Here is a 13,462-nt window from a genome sequence, read left to right as displayed (position 1 = left end):
TCCGCGCGCTCCGCCATCGTCTTTCGCGTGTCGGTCGGTAGAGCAGCGGAGGCCGAAGACCGACTGCAGAAAACGTGAACGGAAGAATCTCCCGGAGGCCGTCTCGTTATCGACGAAGGCAACATTCTGGCGATCCTGCGCAAAAGGCATTTAAAGCGAGCTCGACGTTCTTTTTCGGAGGCGTCGGAAAACTACGGTTGGAGTTTTGGGGTCTTTTGCGGGTCATTTTGAGGTCTTTTTTTCAGTCATTGTTCAATACTTTGGAATTAAAAAAAAAAAAAAAAGATTTTTCTGGTCATTTCTCATTTTCCCGGGGTTGTTTTTCAATCATTTTTGGTTGTTTTTTTTCTCGGGTCATTGAGTCTATTTGTTTTTCTTTTGTTTGTGTCTTTTATCAAGTCCTTTTTAATATGTTTGGGAGGCTCATTTTTTTATTCTAACGTTTTTGGGTTGTTTTTGTTGGTTTCCTTTAGGGTCATTTTCAGTTTTACAGGAGTTCTTTGAGTCGATTTTCTGTCTTTTTTTCATTTGTTCTTATTTTTGGGTGTCATTTGAGGCCATTTAGTTGTTTTGTGTTTTTTTTTCCAGTGCTTTTTTTGGGAGAAGGTTATTTTCATTCATTTTTCATTTGTTGGGGTCACTTTTTTCTGCTATTTTTCTTCTTCTTTCCTATTTCAGGTCGTTTTTCAGTTTCCCTTTGGTTGATTTTAGTTTTTTTTGGTCAGGTGTCTTTTGGGGGTCATTTTTTGAGTCATTCACCCTGGCAACAAGGCTTAGTAGATTCTGTTCTTCAGGCTGTATAATCGGAGCTTCTTCATCGGAACCAGAAAACGGAACACTGTTCATAAAAGCTCCGTCAGACCAAGATGGCGACCGCCGCGACTTTTTTCCTCTCAACATTCCGGCGAGAGCTTTCATGGCCCCCATTTGTCCATTTGGCTCCCAATTAGAGTGTTTACGCGGGCTTAGTTGACCTCCGCGGGGGCCTTTGGGGGTCGGGGGCCGTGCGGGGGCCCCATGAATTTTGATGAAGGACAAACATTGTACTTGAGAAGAAAAGAGCTTATCTCGCGTTTGGGATTAGGGCGGCTTCGGCGCTGCCACCGTTTCGCACCTATTACGGTTAAAGACGGAGCGGGGGGCCGCAGGGGGGTGAGGGGCCGCTAACGCGTGCGGATGTAAGCCGGGCTCCCCGAGAGCTTTTGCGTACAAAACGCAATCGACGGAATATCATCTTCTGGAGGCCGCCCGCATACTAAGATACAAACGAGAAAAGCCGCGTTTCGAGGACTGTCTTCGATCGTGCGCGAGCGGCGTCAGTGGAATTTTCCGGATGAAGGTTTCCTATTGGGCGATTCCGGCAAGGGATCTCTGTCCGCCGGCAGCTTGTGCGAGGCGAGCGTTTTGTCATTTATTGTCGCGCCGGAGTGGCTCTCACGCCAAAGAGCTAGCGGCACAAAAAAACGACCGTTTCTTTGTCACTGTGATCGAAAAAGAGGGAAAGGGGAAGGAATTGGTTATGAAGTTGGCTTAAGATGCCGGGATTAGGACCGTGACAACAACCTGGACATTTTGTAGCTTAAAGTTGTTGTACAGTCCTCTCCCGGTTTCCTCGCAAGCTTAAATATCAATGATGTTTTTAGGGCTCGTTTTGAGCGCTTGTTCGACGACAGGCCAGATAGTGTAGATCTTGGAGAGGACCTTGAGAACAGCTTGGTATTACTTACCTGTGCAGTCCTCTCTTCTTCTCCTCTAAAGTCCAAAATCCACTCCTGTTTTCTCTCCTTATGCTGTGTGTTTACGACACCCTGCTGAAGAGTTGCACTTAAGGCTGAGGTCAAACATAGGACAAACATTTTTGAGTATAAGTAGAATAAAACAGCGTAGTATATAACTTCATCTCCTTATATTGAGTGTCTGTTACACTTTAAACTTAACTTAGCCATATATTGTACATCTTGGGGAGAACTTTCAGAACAGGTTGAAATGTTGCACGTTGAGGGTTTTTGTACAGTCCTCTCCTGATGTCTTGCAAGCTCAAAATTCAACGGTGTCTTCTCTCCTTATTTTCAGTGTCTGTTCAATGATCAACTAAACAATTGGTCCTTTAAGCTGGACATTGTATATCTTAAGTGTTTGGAACAGTCATTTCCTGTTGAAAATGTATGGACGTCTTCTCTACTTAAAAAAAAAAAAAATAAAAAAAAAATCAAGCCAAATTCACTGATACTTCAACGTACTCACAGGCTACACTAACCGACCCCTTCGGAAGCTGAGGTATCGCTAACCGTATGCGCTTTTCAGGAGGGAATAAAACAAGATGGCGCCGCTGGGACAAAGCCAGATTTTTTCAAGCTTTATTGTTTCTTTTGTGTGGATTTCAGCAAAGCAAACATCAAACTAGCAAGGCGACGTTTCGTCTTCGGTCGGCCACCGAAAAAGCTCATATTTCCCGTTTCCGATTCCGATCTCGAATGAAAAACACGGCCGATTCCCGTATCGGACGACGGGGCGAAAAAATGCGCGCGGGGCCGTCGGCCGAGACGACCGTTGAAAAATCGAAACGAAAAAAAAAGAAGAAATGTGAGATGTGGAAGCCACGCCCCCCCCGGTGACCCCAAAAAAGGAAGGGAAAAATGCGAAGGAGGCGAAGCGGCTCGGGCCGCGTCGGCCGTCCCGTGGCCCCGCCCCTCTCGGCAGATGAGCGCCGTCGTCCTTCATTCCTTTTTCTCGTCTGCGAACGGGAAAAAAAGCGGCGCGCGTCGGAACGCCGGCAAAGGAGTCGATCCGGAATATTCGGCGGCGGGGGAATTCTTACCTTCCGGCCGGACGTCGCCGTCGCTCCGGAGAGATTCGGCCGACGTTTTCTCTTGCCGTCCTTCCTCTGAGGAGAACCGGAGCGCACAAAGACACTTTCAACAAAGACAACAACCTTTCTCGTCGCTAGCTTCTTAGCTAAAAATAGAGAAGAGAGCCGAGTGCATTTGTGCTAGCTAGCTAGCTAGCTAGCTAGCTAAAAATAGAGACAGAGCTAGCAAGATAGAGGGATGGATGGAGAGCACTAAAAAGAACGGTAAAGGAGAACATGGGTCATCGCGGTCTTCATCGCTTAGCTCTTTTCTGGGTGCCGATATCAACGGAGTGTGTACCGCTAGGGGGCGTCCTCGGACATTTGCTCCGGTAACTGTCGGCGTCGGCAATCCCCGAAAAACAAAGGAGCGGCCATTTTGCGTGGAATAAAAGGCCCTGAACAGGTGAGCCTCCGATGCCTTTCAAGCCATCCCTTGACTTTCAGTGGCTCGGCTTTCTTCTCATCTCTAACTCCAACGTACTTGACTCTCTGTCTCAGGGGTCGGGAACCTACGGCTCGCGAGCCAGATGTGGCTCTTTTGATGATAACACCTGGCTGGCGAATCCGGCTCGCATATTTGCGTTTTAAAAAAACGATCGTTTGTTTAAATCCATCCATGGATTTTCTACTGCGCGTGTCTTGTGCAGAGTTGCAGTTGCACGGTCTAGGATTTTAATCGGATGATAATACCCTACGTTGGCCGTTCCTGGGGGCACAGGTACAGGTGCCTAATTCGCAATGACAAAGTTGCATGGATGGAACGGTCGAATGTAAAGCGGCACTTGGACACGCGCCGTGCCGCCTTCGCACGCTCTGCTTTTGCACAGCAATGTGCGCCGCTCGTCGAGAGGGAAGGCGCTCGGCCCTTTCGCGGCTTCCCTCGAAACGAAAGGCGACGAGCGTTCCCAGCTAGCGAAAACCGAGCGGCTCCTCGAGTTCTATTATCTCCCGGATATCACCGAACGTCTGAACCGGCTCAAGGTTAAAATGCAAGGCGTTGGAAATACAGTGTTATCCCTTCAACACGCTGTGTTTGCTTTTGAAAAGAAGCTGGAGCTCTTCATCAAGGATCTTGAAACAGGTCGCTTACTCCATTTCGAAAAACGGAGAGAGTTTACAGAGGCATGCACAACAAGTGAGCGAGCCCACTCAAAACTTTGATCTCCACCAGCGAGCCGGCTTCACATCCGGTCACATCCTGGTAGATTTTGAAGCAGAAATGGCTGACCTGAAGGCCTCAGCGATGAGGTTGAGCAAGTTCAAATCACCGAACGAAGAGTCGGAAAGAATCGCACGACAGAAAGCGGAGTTGGCGAGCGAGCACGTTTGGACGGGCGTCTTCACGCGAGCGGTCATTTTCACATCTCAAAAAGTCCAACCGACCATCCCGTTTAACGGACGAAAGCCTCAATGCCCGCATGAAGCTTCAACTCACCGAGAAGCAAGCGGACTGCAAAACCATCAGCAAATCCATGCAGCGCCAGAAGTCGCATTAACGATGAGTATTATAACAACATGATTTAAAATAATAAATGAAGACGCTTGTTATGCTCACATTGAATTGAATTCAGTCTTAAAATATATTATATGGCTCTCACTGAAACAAATGTCCAAAAATGGCTCTCTCAGCCAAAAATAATCCCGACCCCTATTTTGAAGTCTTATTTTGCATATGAATTGGAGTGCGTGTTTCGCTTTTCTGGCTGAAAATACTACAAGCGGTATTTTTATTTGAACCTGAAAATGGCAAACTCCCTTTTCTAGAGTCTCGCTTGACATTTCTTTTCCCTAAAGGGACAGTGTTTATCATTCCCGATAAAAAAAAAAAAAAAAAGATTTCTTGAAAGAAAAAAATCATGCTGATATGATCTATCCATCGATCTACCCTGGTCATATCCCTGGAGAGGACAAACCCATTTAAAAACAAAGAAAAGAAAAAAGGGAAAAAGTAGCAAAAAATAGACACACTCTTCTGTTCAAGAGCAGGGCCCGACAGCTTTTCGCCGGTTTAGCCCTGCGGCGTCATACGGGTGCCCTGCCCATCCCTTCGAACGGGTCCCCACATCTCACTATCCTCACGTGATAGCGCACGTATTTTTGCCGGGGATTCGAATCAATACTTTTGACAAATACTACACACTGTCCCTTTAAAACCTAAGGCGGGAACTCCACTTTATGTTACGGCGCAGTCGCACGTCTCTCTCTCATTTTTAACGACGACGGGCCGACGAGACCAAGCATAAAAATGTCCGCCGTTGCCCCCCCCACCACCGAGACAACGTGAAACACGGCCGCCGCAAAAAGATGGCCGCGGGGTCCGCCGATCGACCTCTTTGACTTCGTTTCAAAGACCTCTGGGAAGAGAGAACATTTCTTATCCGATGCGAACGGTCAAAATAGATCTCCGGCCCGCCCTTTCGGTCCCCCGGGCACAAAATGGCCGCCGGCGCCCGCAAAAACAATTCCGCGCCGAGCGCAAATCAAAGCGGCCGGCCTCGAAAAGGGAAAGCTGCCGTCGAACGCGCCGCGTTCCTTTGGCTAACGTCGGCTTTCCGAGCTTCTAAGACACTTTGGCACTCGGGACCGCTGTCAAACCGCCGGCCCCCGCCACCCAGGTCGGAGGCCCCCGACTCCATGCGAAGAGTGCTAAAAGCGCGACAGGAGGAGGCGTAACGCAGAGACTCGAAATGGCCCCGAGTTTGAGCCAGCCGGCGACCAAAAACGGAAACGACTGCTAAGAGCAGGGGTCAGCGAGCTTTAGGGTGCGGAGTGCCGCTTTCAAATGTCCTCGTAAATCAGTGTGCCGCACCAAGATTCATGACTCGCACAATATATATTTTTTTATCCGACAGAGCCGTCATTTTACACCAGTCCAAATATAAAAGATGGATAGACATTTTAATCGTATAACTCGGTGTTTTTCAAGCCTTTTTCAACCAAGGTAGACTTTTATTTAGGAAAAAGTTCCGTGGCACACCGTCCCTCGAAAATGTTTGAAAATGAAGTTCTTGCAAATATTTCACTTTACTACCCCCATAAGCAGATCATGACTATATAAAAAGAAGAAAATAATACTTCAAATAAAAAAAAAAGATGTGCTTTATGTTTTTATTTTTGACAGCGCAATCTTAAACCGCTTTGTGAAACAAATGAAGTTATGAAAGGGACCGTGCTACCTCAAGAGCAGATCACGAGTACATCAAAAGTAGATCAAAATCGACTGCCACCTACTGATACGGATGACTATTACAGTTCCGCGTCTGAAGAGTGCAAAAATGCTGAATAATGGCCTTCATTTTTAGAAAGATCAAATTCCAGCGGCACACTGGTATAACGGACCTATTCATCATCCACTCTTCTTGTCCATCAATCAACTAAAGTATGAATGTGAACAAGATGTGGAAAGGCCTGTCGCCATTCTGACTTCAACTTTTGACCACAAGAATGAAGATTTGATTTCCCCCTATGTTCCTGCACAGAATCAAGCATTCTTCATCAACTAGAAACTACCATCAAAAAACAAGTCATATGGTCAGCGACTCTACCATTCATCAATGAGATCTTGTTGCAGAAAATGTCAAAACTTGAAATAACAGCAGCAAAGCAGAAGGCACGCGCCCGCATACGCAGGCTTCTTTCAAATATTGTCCATCGGTCAATGCTTTTCCCTGCTTTGCTATTCAGTGAGCAATTTGTCAGATCGCTTCAGTGGTGGTGTTTTTAGCAGCGACAAAGGTTTTTGGGGTCTGTGTTTGTTTGCCGTATCTGGACACAGCGCGTTTTCACGTCTCCGCCTCGAATTCATGTTCCGTCTCGTAATGACGTTTAACACTCGATGCGCGAGGTACAACGCTCTCGGGGCATAATGCACAAAACAGCCCCGGTCATCTGTCCAAGCTGGCTGGAAAGAAGGAGATGTTTTTGCTGGAGAGCCGTCACCATTCGTTCATTGATCGCGCGCGCGTGTGTTTCGTTGGCTGGGTTCGGACACGGAGCTCTCCTTTGCGAGGCGCCGCCCAAACACGCGCTAACACACGGAGGGGCGCTAACGTCAATCATAGATGGTAAATGGTCTGCATTTCTAGAGCGCTTTTCAAGTAAAGCTTCTAAATAACACGGAGCGCAACTGAAAATGTACACATTTCAGGTAAATAGGCTTAAAAACGCCTTCAAACGCGTGTCATAGGTTGCCGACCCCTGCTGTAGAAGTATATCTGGGGTATTTTAATACTCCATTTTTGTCATATTGTTGTAGAATTTCTTTAGCGTTTTGTACGATTGTAGTTGTATTTTTATAGTATTTCTGGTGTCGTATGTCTGTATTATAGTATGACTGTAGTCGTATTTCTATAGCATTTCCATAAGGTCCCTGTTTTGAAGCACTAAAATGACATTTACTTTTGGAGTCTTCTTTGAAGTCGTATTTTTGTTGTAGACACACAACGGGAGAAGGGAGAAAAAGAAATAGCGCAGTTACCGTATACCAAAAGTCTTTTTTGTAGATGGCGATTTATTATACGTCATTTACAGTATTTGTTAACGCGTCGTGGTTTTTTTATCAAGCATTTAAGGCGCCGTGTCAGACTCACTGTGTTAGCGTTTGATGTCTCAGTTTTACTTTGCTTAGAGTGAAGCTCGGACGCTCATTTTTGCTCCCCCTATTGTCCAAAGTTATTCTTTTGTAGATAAATGTTGACTTAGAATGTATTTTACCGCGAGCGCGAGTTGCCTTGTGATTTTCTGTCGATCGTTTGCGCCGTGGTGTCAGACTACGTATTTTGTTGTTTTATTCCGTTTTGGATTCGAAAAGAGCTCGGACGCTCGTCTCCACTCATTTTTTTCCCGAAATGAGCTGAGCCGTTGCTTGATTGCTGATTTCTGCAGGTTTCTCCCTAATACAACTCACCCGTTTTAAAAATAAGGATCATTTTAAGAGTTTATTTTAGGAGGAAATTGGAAATTGGTCCTGGAATGCTGTTTTGCCTCAATCGTATAGATATAAATGTATCCGTGTTGCTTTGTATTGTCCATCACGTTTAACGCGGGTGTGTCAAAATAGCAATAGGAGAGGTAAGCTTATGTGAATTTCCCTGCGGGGATAATAAAGTATCTATCTATCTAAAAACAAAAACACAATGGAAGGAGTTTATGGCTCGAAAATTTCGTTTTTAGGATTCAAAATATTAAATAACAATACCGATTGATTTTTGACATATGTCAATAACAGGAAGTCATGTTTTTCGTCAATGCTTTGCGGTGACGTGTCAGACTCGCCGTACTTTGTAAATTTCCGTCGGTAAATAAAGCGGAGCTCGGACACCGATGTGGACTCGGCGCGACGTTTTCACGGTACGGTTGGGTTTGACTGTGTTTTGGATGGAAGCGGAGCTCGGACGCTAGGATCGGAACCATTTTGATTCCCCAAAAGGAAACATTTCTCATTCAAAAAGCATTTTTTTTCCCCTTTACACAGAAAAAGTATATTCTTCGTCCGCTGCTTACTCAGGGTGGCCTTTTTCCTTTTTTTTCTCTCAGCTTTTCCAGGCCGCGTCGACATTTCGGGCCGCCGAAATTCTCGCCGCGGCCAGAACGGAGTTTATTACCTCGGCCTTTTTGTTAAAGCAGAGAAATAAATGGAGATAAGAGGGCCCGTCACAATGGAAGCTCACAAAAGGACCTTTTTACCACACGGAGAGCCGACGCGCATCCTTCTTTTCAATTCCATACCGTCCTCATCCGTTTAATATCACTCTTCTCGCTCATACGGTTTTAGACTCTTCTGCGAAACAACTTGAAATTCATTCCCGATTTAAAAATGTCATCGTTTGGAATACGCGAATGTGTCATTACACAAAATGAGCTTGGAGTAAAGAGTATTTCGCTTAATAATGAGGAAATGACAAGACCCAATCGTGTTAAATTAGCTGCAATATCTCGTCTATCATTAATCCATCCATCCATTATGTGCACCGCTTATCCTCATTAGGGTCACGGGGGTGCCGGAGCCCATCCCAGCCATCTCCGGGCAGTGGGCAGGGGGACACCCTCAATTGGTTGCCGGCCAATCGCAGGGCACACAGGGTCAGACAACTCGCTCTGGGGACAATTTGGACCGGCCGATCAACCTGACATGCATGTTATTGGAATGTGGGGGGGGGAACACACGCAGGCACGGGGATAACATGCAAACTTCACACAGGAGGTTCGATTTCATGACCTCAGAACTGTGCCGCACGCGCGCTAACCACTGCGCCACCGTGCTGCTCTTCTCATCTATCAATGTATCCTTTTTAAAAAAAAAGTTTGGCCACTTTTGAAACGGTTTGAATTGCGTTGAAAGGAAAAGCCCTCTGATGTTCTTCTACCGTTGTATCGTAAAAACAAAGGAGATTCATTCCTTCCTTTGTTTGGAAGGGAAAAGAAGGGCTCGTTTCCCCTTCAGCAATCTCGATTTCCATCTCAATAGAAAGCGTCCATAACGTAACCCACCGAAAGGAAAAAGAATCGGCGCGACGTTTTCACGGTGCGGTTCAGTTTGACTGTGTTTTGGATGGAAGCGGCGCTCGGACGCGGTCACGTATTGCTTCCTGGTCTCCCGATGTCTAGCATTAAAAGTTAGCAGCTGGCTCATTTGCGGCAGCGAGACTCTTGACTAAGACAAAAAAGTTTGAGCATATTACTCCTGCATTGTCCAACTTGCACTGGCTCCCAGTCCACTTAAGATGTGACTTTAAGGTTCTCTTATTAACATACAAACTGCGGTCAGCCATTTTTTGTTGCCTAGGCCCAGGGAATATTCGGTTTCTGCACCCTCTTATCACTCTGATTTGATTTCCCCTATGTTCCTGCACAGAGCCTCCGCTCAGAAAATGCCGGTGGAATCGTGACACCAAGAACCAAGAAGAAATCTGCAAATGTGAGAGCATTCTCCATTGGGGCTCCGGTGCTGTGGAATGCTCTGCTGTGTTCTCTTTTATTGACGTTTAAATGTGACTTGACTTGAATGTCTGCAAAGGGACATTCACATGACAAGCGTTTCTTTTATCTTTTTCTGGCGGAACTCCATGAAAAGAAATCAATATTACACACTGTCCCTTGAAAGTACGATTCATTGTCGCATTTGATCAAAAGGTATGGTCAAGATTTGAAAGCGAGATGGAATATTCCTTCAGGTAATGCGATCGTGAGTTGCGGGGAAACGGAATCCCAAACCGGCTTTTGGAGGGCGAGCGAGCGAGCACCCGCTTAAAGGGGAGCTTCGGCCGGCCGCGCCTCGGTCGAAGTGAGGCGCGCCTCGCCCGCGGCCGGGAACAAATAAACACAAATTGTTTTCCCTTCCCGCGCCGATTCTCCGCCCGGAGCCGGCTTTCCGAGATTTAACGGCGGCTCTCTCTCTTCTCCTTCTCCTGGAAGCCTGATCCTCACTTAGGAAGGACGAGATAGGTTTTCTTGTTTGCGTGCCGCTCTTCTCGGACACGCTGCTCAAAATGTTCTCATTTTCTTTTGTCCGTCCTTCTAACAATTACAAACTGCAAGTTTTTGCCTGTTTATCCGCACGACAAATGAACATGACTAAAAACGCCTCTAAAAAAGGACCAATCAAAGGCCCCGATACACCCGAAATCAAGACCAAAAAAACAAACCCAAATATGGACAGGAAAAACAGACCACATACACTAAAAATACAATCCAAAAAACGACCAATAACCATAACCCTAAACATTTTTTTTTGTCTTCCACTTCTAATAGTTTTATTATTTAATCCTAACATTATGACTTTGATAGTCACATTATTCATTTAGTTGTGATAAATGCACATATTTGAATCAAGTATTTACTTGCTGAATTCAGATGATGTCGGAAGGTATCCTTTTATATCGATAACTGTCTTCCAATGAGTCGGCCACGACTTGGGAAACGCAGCTGCGATTCCGTTTTAACAAAGGTCTCTTGTGAAGATGTGACTTCCTTTCTCGGTCTGTTTCAGTTTCCGTTTTGCCGATCCGCATCCCTTTCCTAGAAAAACTGCGGTCCGCCGTTTTTTGTCGCCTAGGCCCAGGGAATATTCGGTTTCATTCGTAACTTTGTAAGAAAACCCCTTGACTCAACTGCTCCCTTCGAGCTTCTTCTTTGTCCCGATCCCGGAAGTTGTACGCGCCAACATCAATTTTCATCACATGTGTGAGCCCGGAGCGCCATATCTAATCTCTTCGCTTAGTCTTTCACAACCTCGATATCGATGACAAGAGAGAATTCCATATATTTCAATGTTCTTCTCGACCGGAACAAAGACGGAACGATGGATTTGGCGATCGAGCGAGATGCCAAATCAAGTTGGATAGAGACAGAGACCGTGCCCTAAGCCCCCTCCCCACAGGGGCTAAAGCCAATCTTTGGGCGACGGCGAGCGACATTAATATTTAGGTCCGCCCGATAGGAAGCTCCAGACATTGAGGGATGCCGGCAAGTGGACGCCGACGGAGGGCCTTTTTTCACACTAGCTAGCCGCCCTCGGAGCTTTCCATCGGGAGGAGTCAGTCAATTCACCCCGACAACAGCCGGCTCCGTAAATCCTTGGTGGCTCGGAGACGCATCCGGAGGAAGGAAAGCAAAGAGCGTAATCGGCTCTTCACGCTAGGGCTACGGCCTCCGTTCGCCCCCGATTGCCAGCTACGTCCGTCGAATGCAATTAGCCATCGGCGCTAACGTGCAATCCACCGTTAGCGCGAGCCCCGCCGTCGCATCGAAAGCAACGCAGAAAGATATTTGTCAAAAGGAGACGGCTCGACAATTTGAAGTACAGAGAAACGGAAAAGGTGCGATGCAGTTAAAGCTTTAACTTGGGAGTTACTCCTGAATTAGAGCATTAAAACCGGTTCGACTTGAATTAAAACCGCTTTCCTTCAAATACGTGTTTAAGGTAAAGATTTAAAGCATTAACTCTCAGGTGAAAGCTATTTCAGCTACCGAGTTAAAGGTTTAATGCTTTAACTCGGGAGTTAATCCTGAATGAAAGTACGAAACCAGATTCAAAGCGGCTTTCCTTCATATAGGCGTTAAAGTAGAAGCTTTAAAGCATTCACTTCTGAGTAAAAGATGGAGTGCATGAGTTTCGGGACCTGGAATATCCATGGCGGATTCCTCGCCGTCTCTCTCTTCAGTCTTGCCGGCAGTTAACTCCGTTTCTGCGGACAAAAAGAAATCATCTTTGACTCCTGCGGCTGAAATCTGCCCTTACCTTTGAAACCCATCGAATGGGAAAAATGATGAACAATTTGACGCTTTTTCTGCCGGTGGGTCGTTTTGCTCACGATGCTAACCGGCGATTCCAGAAGGTCAAACAAGTATATTTATCTTCACGCTCCATTTTTAGAATATGAAGCGCGCTTTCCAATTTCTGTCTAAACTTTTGTTTTTTGCGGTGTGCCTTAGAGTCCACTATATATTCGTTTCACGTGATTTAAAAAAAAGATCCGTTCCATTCAATTCTTGAGAAATACGTTTTTTCCTTTTCTGAAAATAGTGTAAAAGTATCTGTAATAGTTATTTTTCACTTCATCTTATTGCAGAAAGTGACCCTCAGGGAACATGTACTGTTCTAGAACAAAATGCAATTACACCTCCACCACGCTAGGGGCCAGCCTCCTTGTTACTAGCATCTGTACTTCTGCACATAGAGTACGAGAGCGAAGTGTTGACAGGAAAACAAACGTGATTGTCGTCTTATTCCGCGCTGCTAAAATGTAAAAGTATTCCGAATCTGCCACTTTAAGGATTACTTGTGGCGTTCCGCAGGGCTCGGTACTTGGTCCCCACCTTTTCAGTATTTATATGCTTCTGTTAGATGATATTATTGGCTAGTATGAGATCAGTTTCCACAGTGGTGATACAGTCTCATAGTAGTCTGTAGAGCCCATGGAGACTTCTTGGCGTTCTGAATTTCTGTAGCGCCTCTCACAGCCCTTTACAACGTGCTTCACACCCTTGCCACGAAGGACCGAACAAACTCCACCTGAGGACGCTACTCGCTACCTTTTTCTTCTTCGTCTGGATTTTGGTCTGGAAGGCATGCCTCTTTTTGTTCAGAGGGGGTCCGCTCGCATCCGTCTGGACCCCGGTTTTGGTCCGGGTCTGCTTCGGCATCTTCCGGGCTCAAATCTTCATCTAGGGCGGACACCGAAACCGTCAGGGTTCCGCTAAATCGTCTTTTGGGAAAAAAAACTGATTTTCTAAAGCCAACATTTGAAAACATATGTCAGGATTTAGTTCCAAAATATGAAATACAAAGAAGAATTCAAAAGAAACACTTAAGTAGTCATACTGAGCTACTACTTTGTTCGTAAAAATATGAGTAAAGGAGAACATTTTCTTTCCTTTGATTCAAAATGATACTAAAATCACAAAATGTAAAGAATTTAGTGTACAAAACTCATGAGAATGGAAATATAAATGATTGAAAAATGATGTATTTATAGCATTAGTCGGTAAACATTTGAGTAAACAGCAACGTTTTTTTCTGTCTACAAAAAGTTCTAAAAAATATTGCCGAATGAATCGGGCACTATCATTTTTGAGGCTCTTTTTTTCCTCGAGCGAGTGCCATCAAAGCCC

The 13,462-nt window shown here is 45.6% G+C and overlaps 1 protein-coding gene across 5 annotated transcripts in view; it reads right to left on the bottom strand.

The window, feature by feature from the left end:
• Nucleotides 1–2,340: 2,340 nt before the first annotated feature.
• macrod2 (mono-ADP ribosylhydrolase 2) overlaps nt 2,341–13,462 on the bottom strand; it is a 313,061-nt gene continuing 301,939 nt past the window's right edge. For 3 of the 5 annotated variants that reach the window (XM_088352058.1, XM_088352059.1, XM_088352060.1), the window contains 4 exons: nt 12,884–13,015; nt 11,971–12,036; nt 2,819–2,884; nt 2,341–2,734 (listed from right to left, as the gene is read on the bottom strand). In XM_088352058.1, the coding sequence (XP_088208184.1) occupies nt 2,718–2,734; nt 2,819–2,884; nt 11,971–12,036; nt 12,884–13,015 (281 nt within the window). In that variant the 3' untranslated portion in view covers nt 2,341–2,717. The remainder of the gene's footprint in view (nt 2,735–2,818; nt 2,885–11,970; nt 12,037–12,883; nt 13,016–13,462) is intronic. The other 2 variants (XM_088352061.1, XM_088352062.1) reach the window with 1 other exon arrangement.

This window comes from Urocampus carinirostris, chromosome 13 (genome assembly GCF_059441175.1).
Source record: "Urocampus carinirostris isolate Australia breed hairy pipefish chromosome 13, RoL_Ucar_1.0, whole genome shotgun sequence".
NCBI classification, from domain to species: Eukaryota; Metazoa; Chordata; class Actinopteri; order Syngnathiformes; family Syngnathidae; genus Urocampus; species Urocampus carinirostris.
The sequence above is the reverse complement of the archived record's forward strand: the minus strand, read 5'-3'. Positions and strand labels throughout refer to the sequence as shown.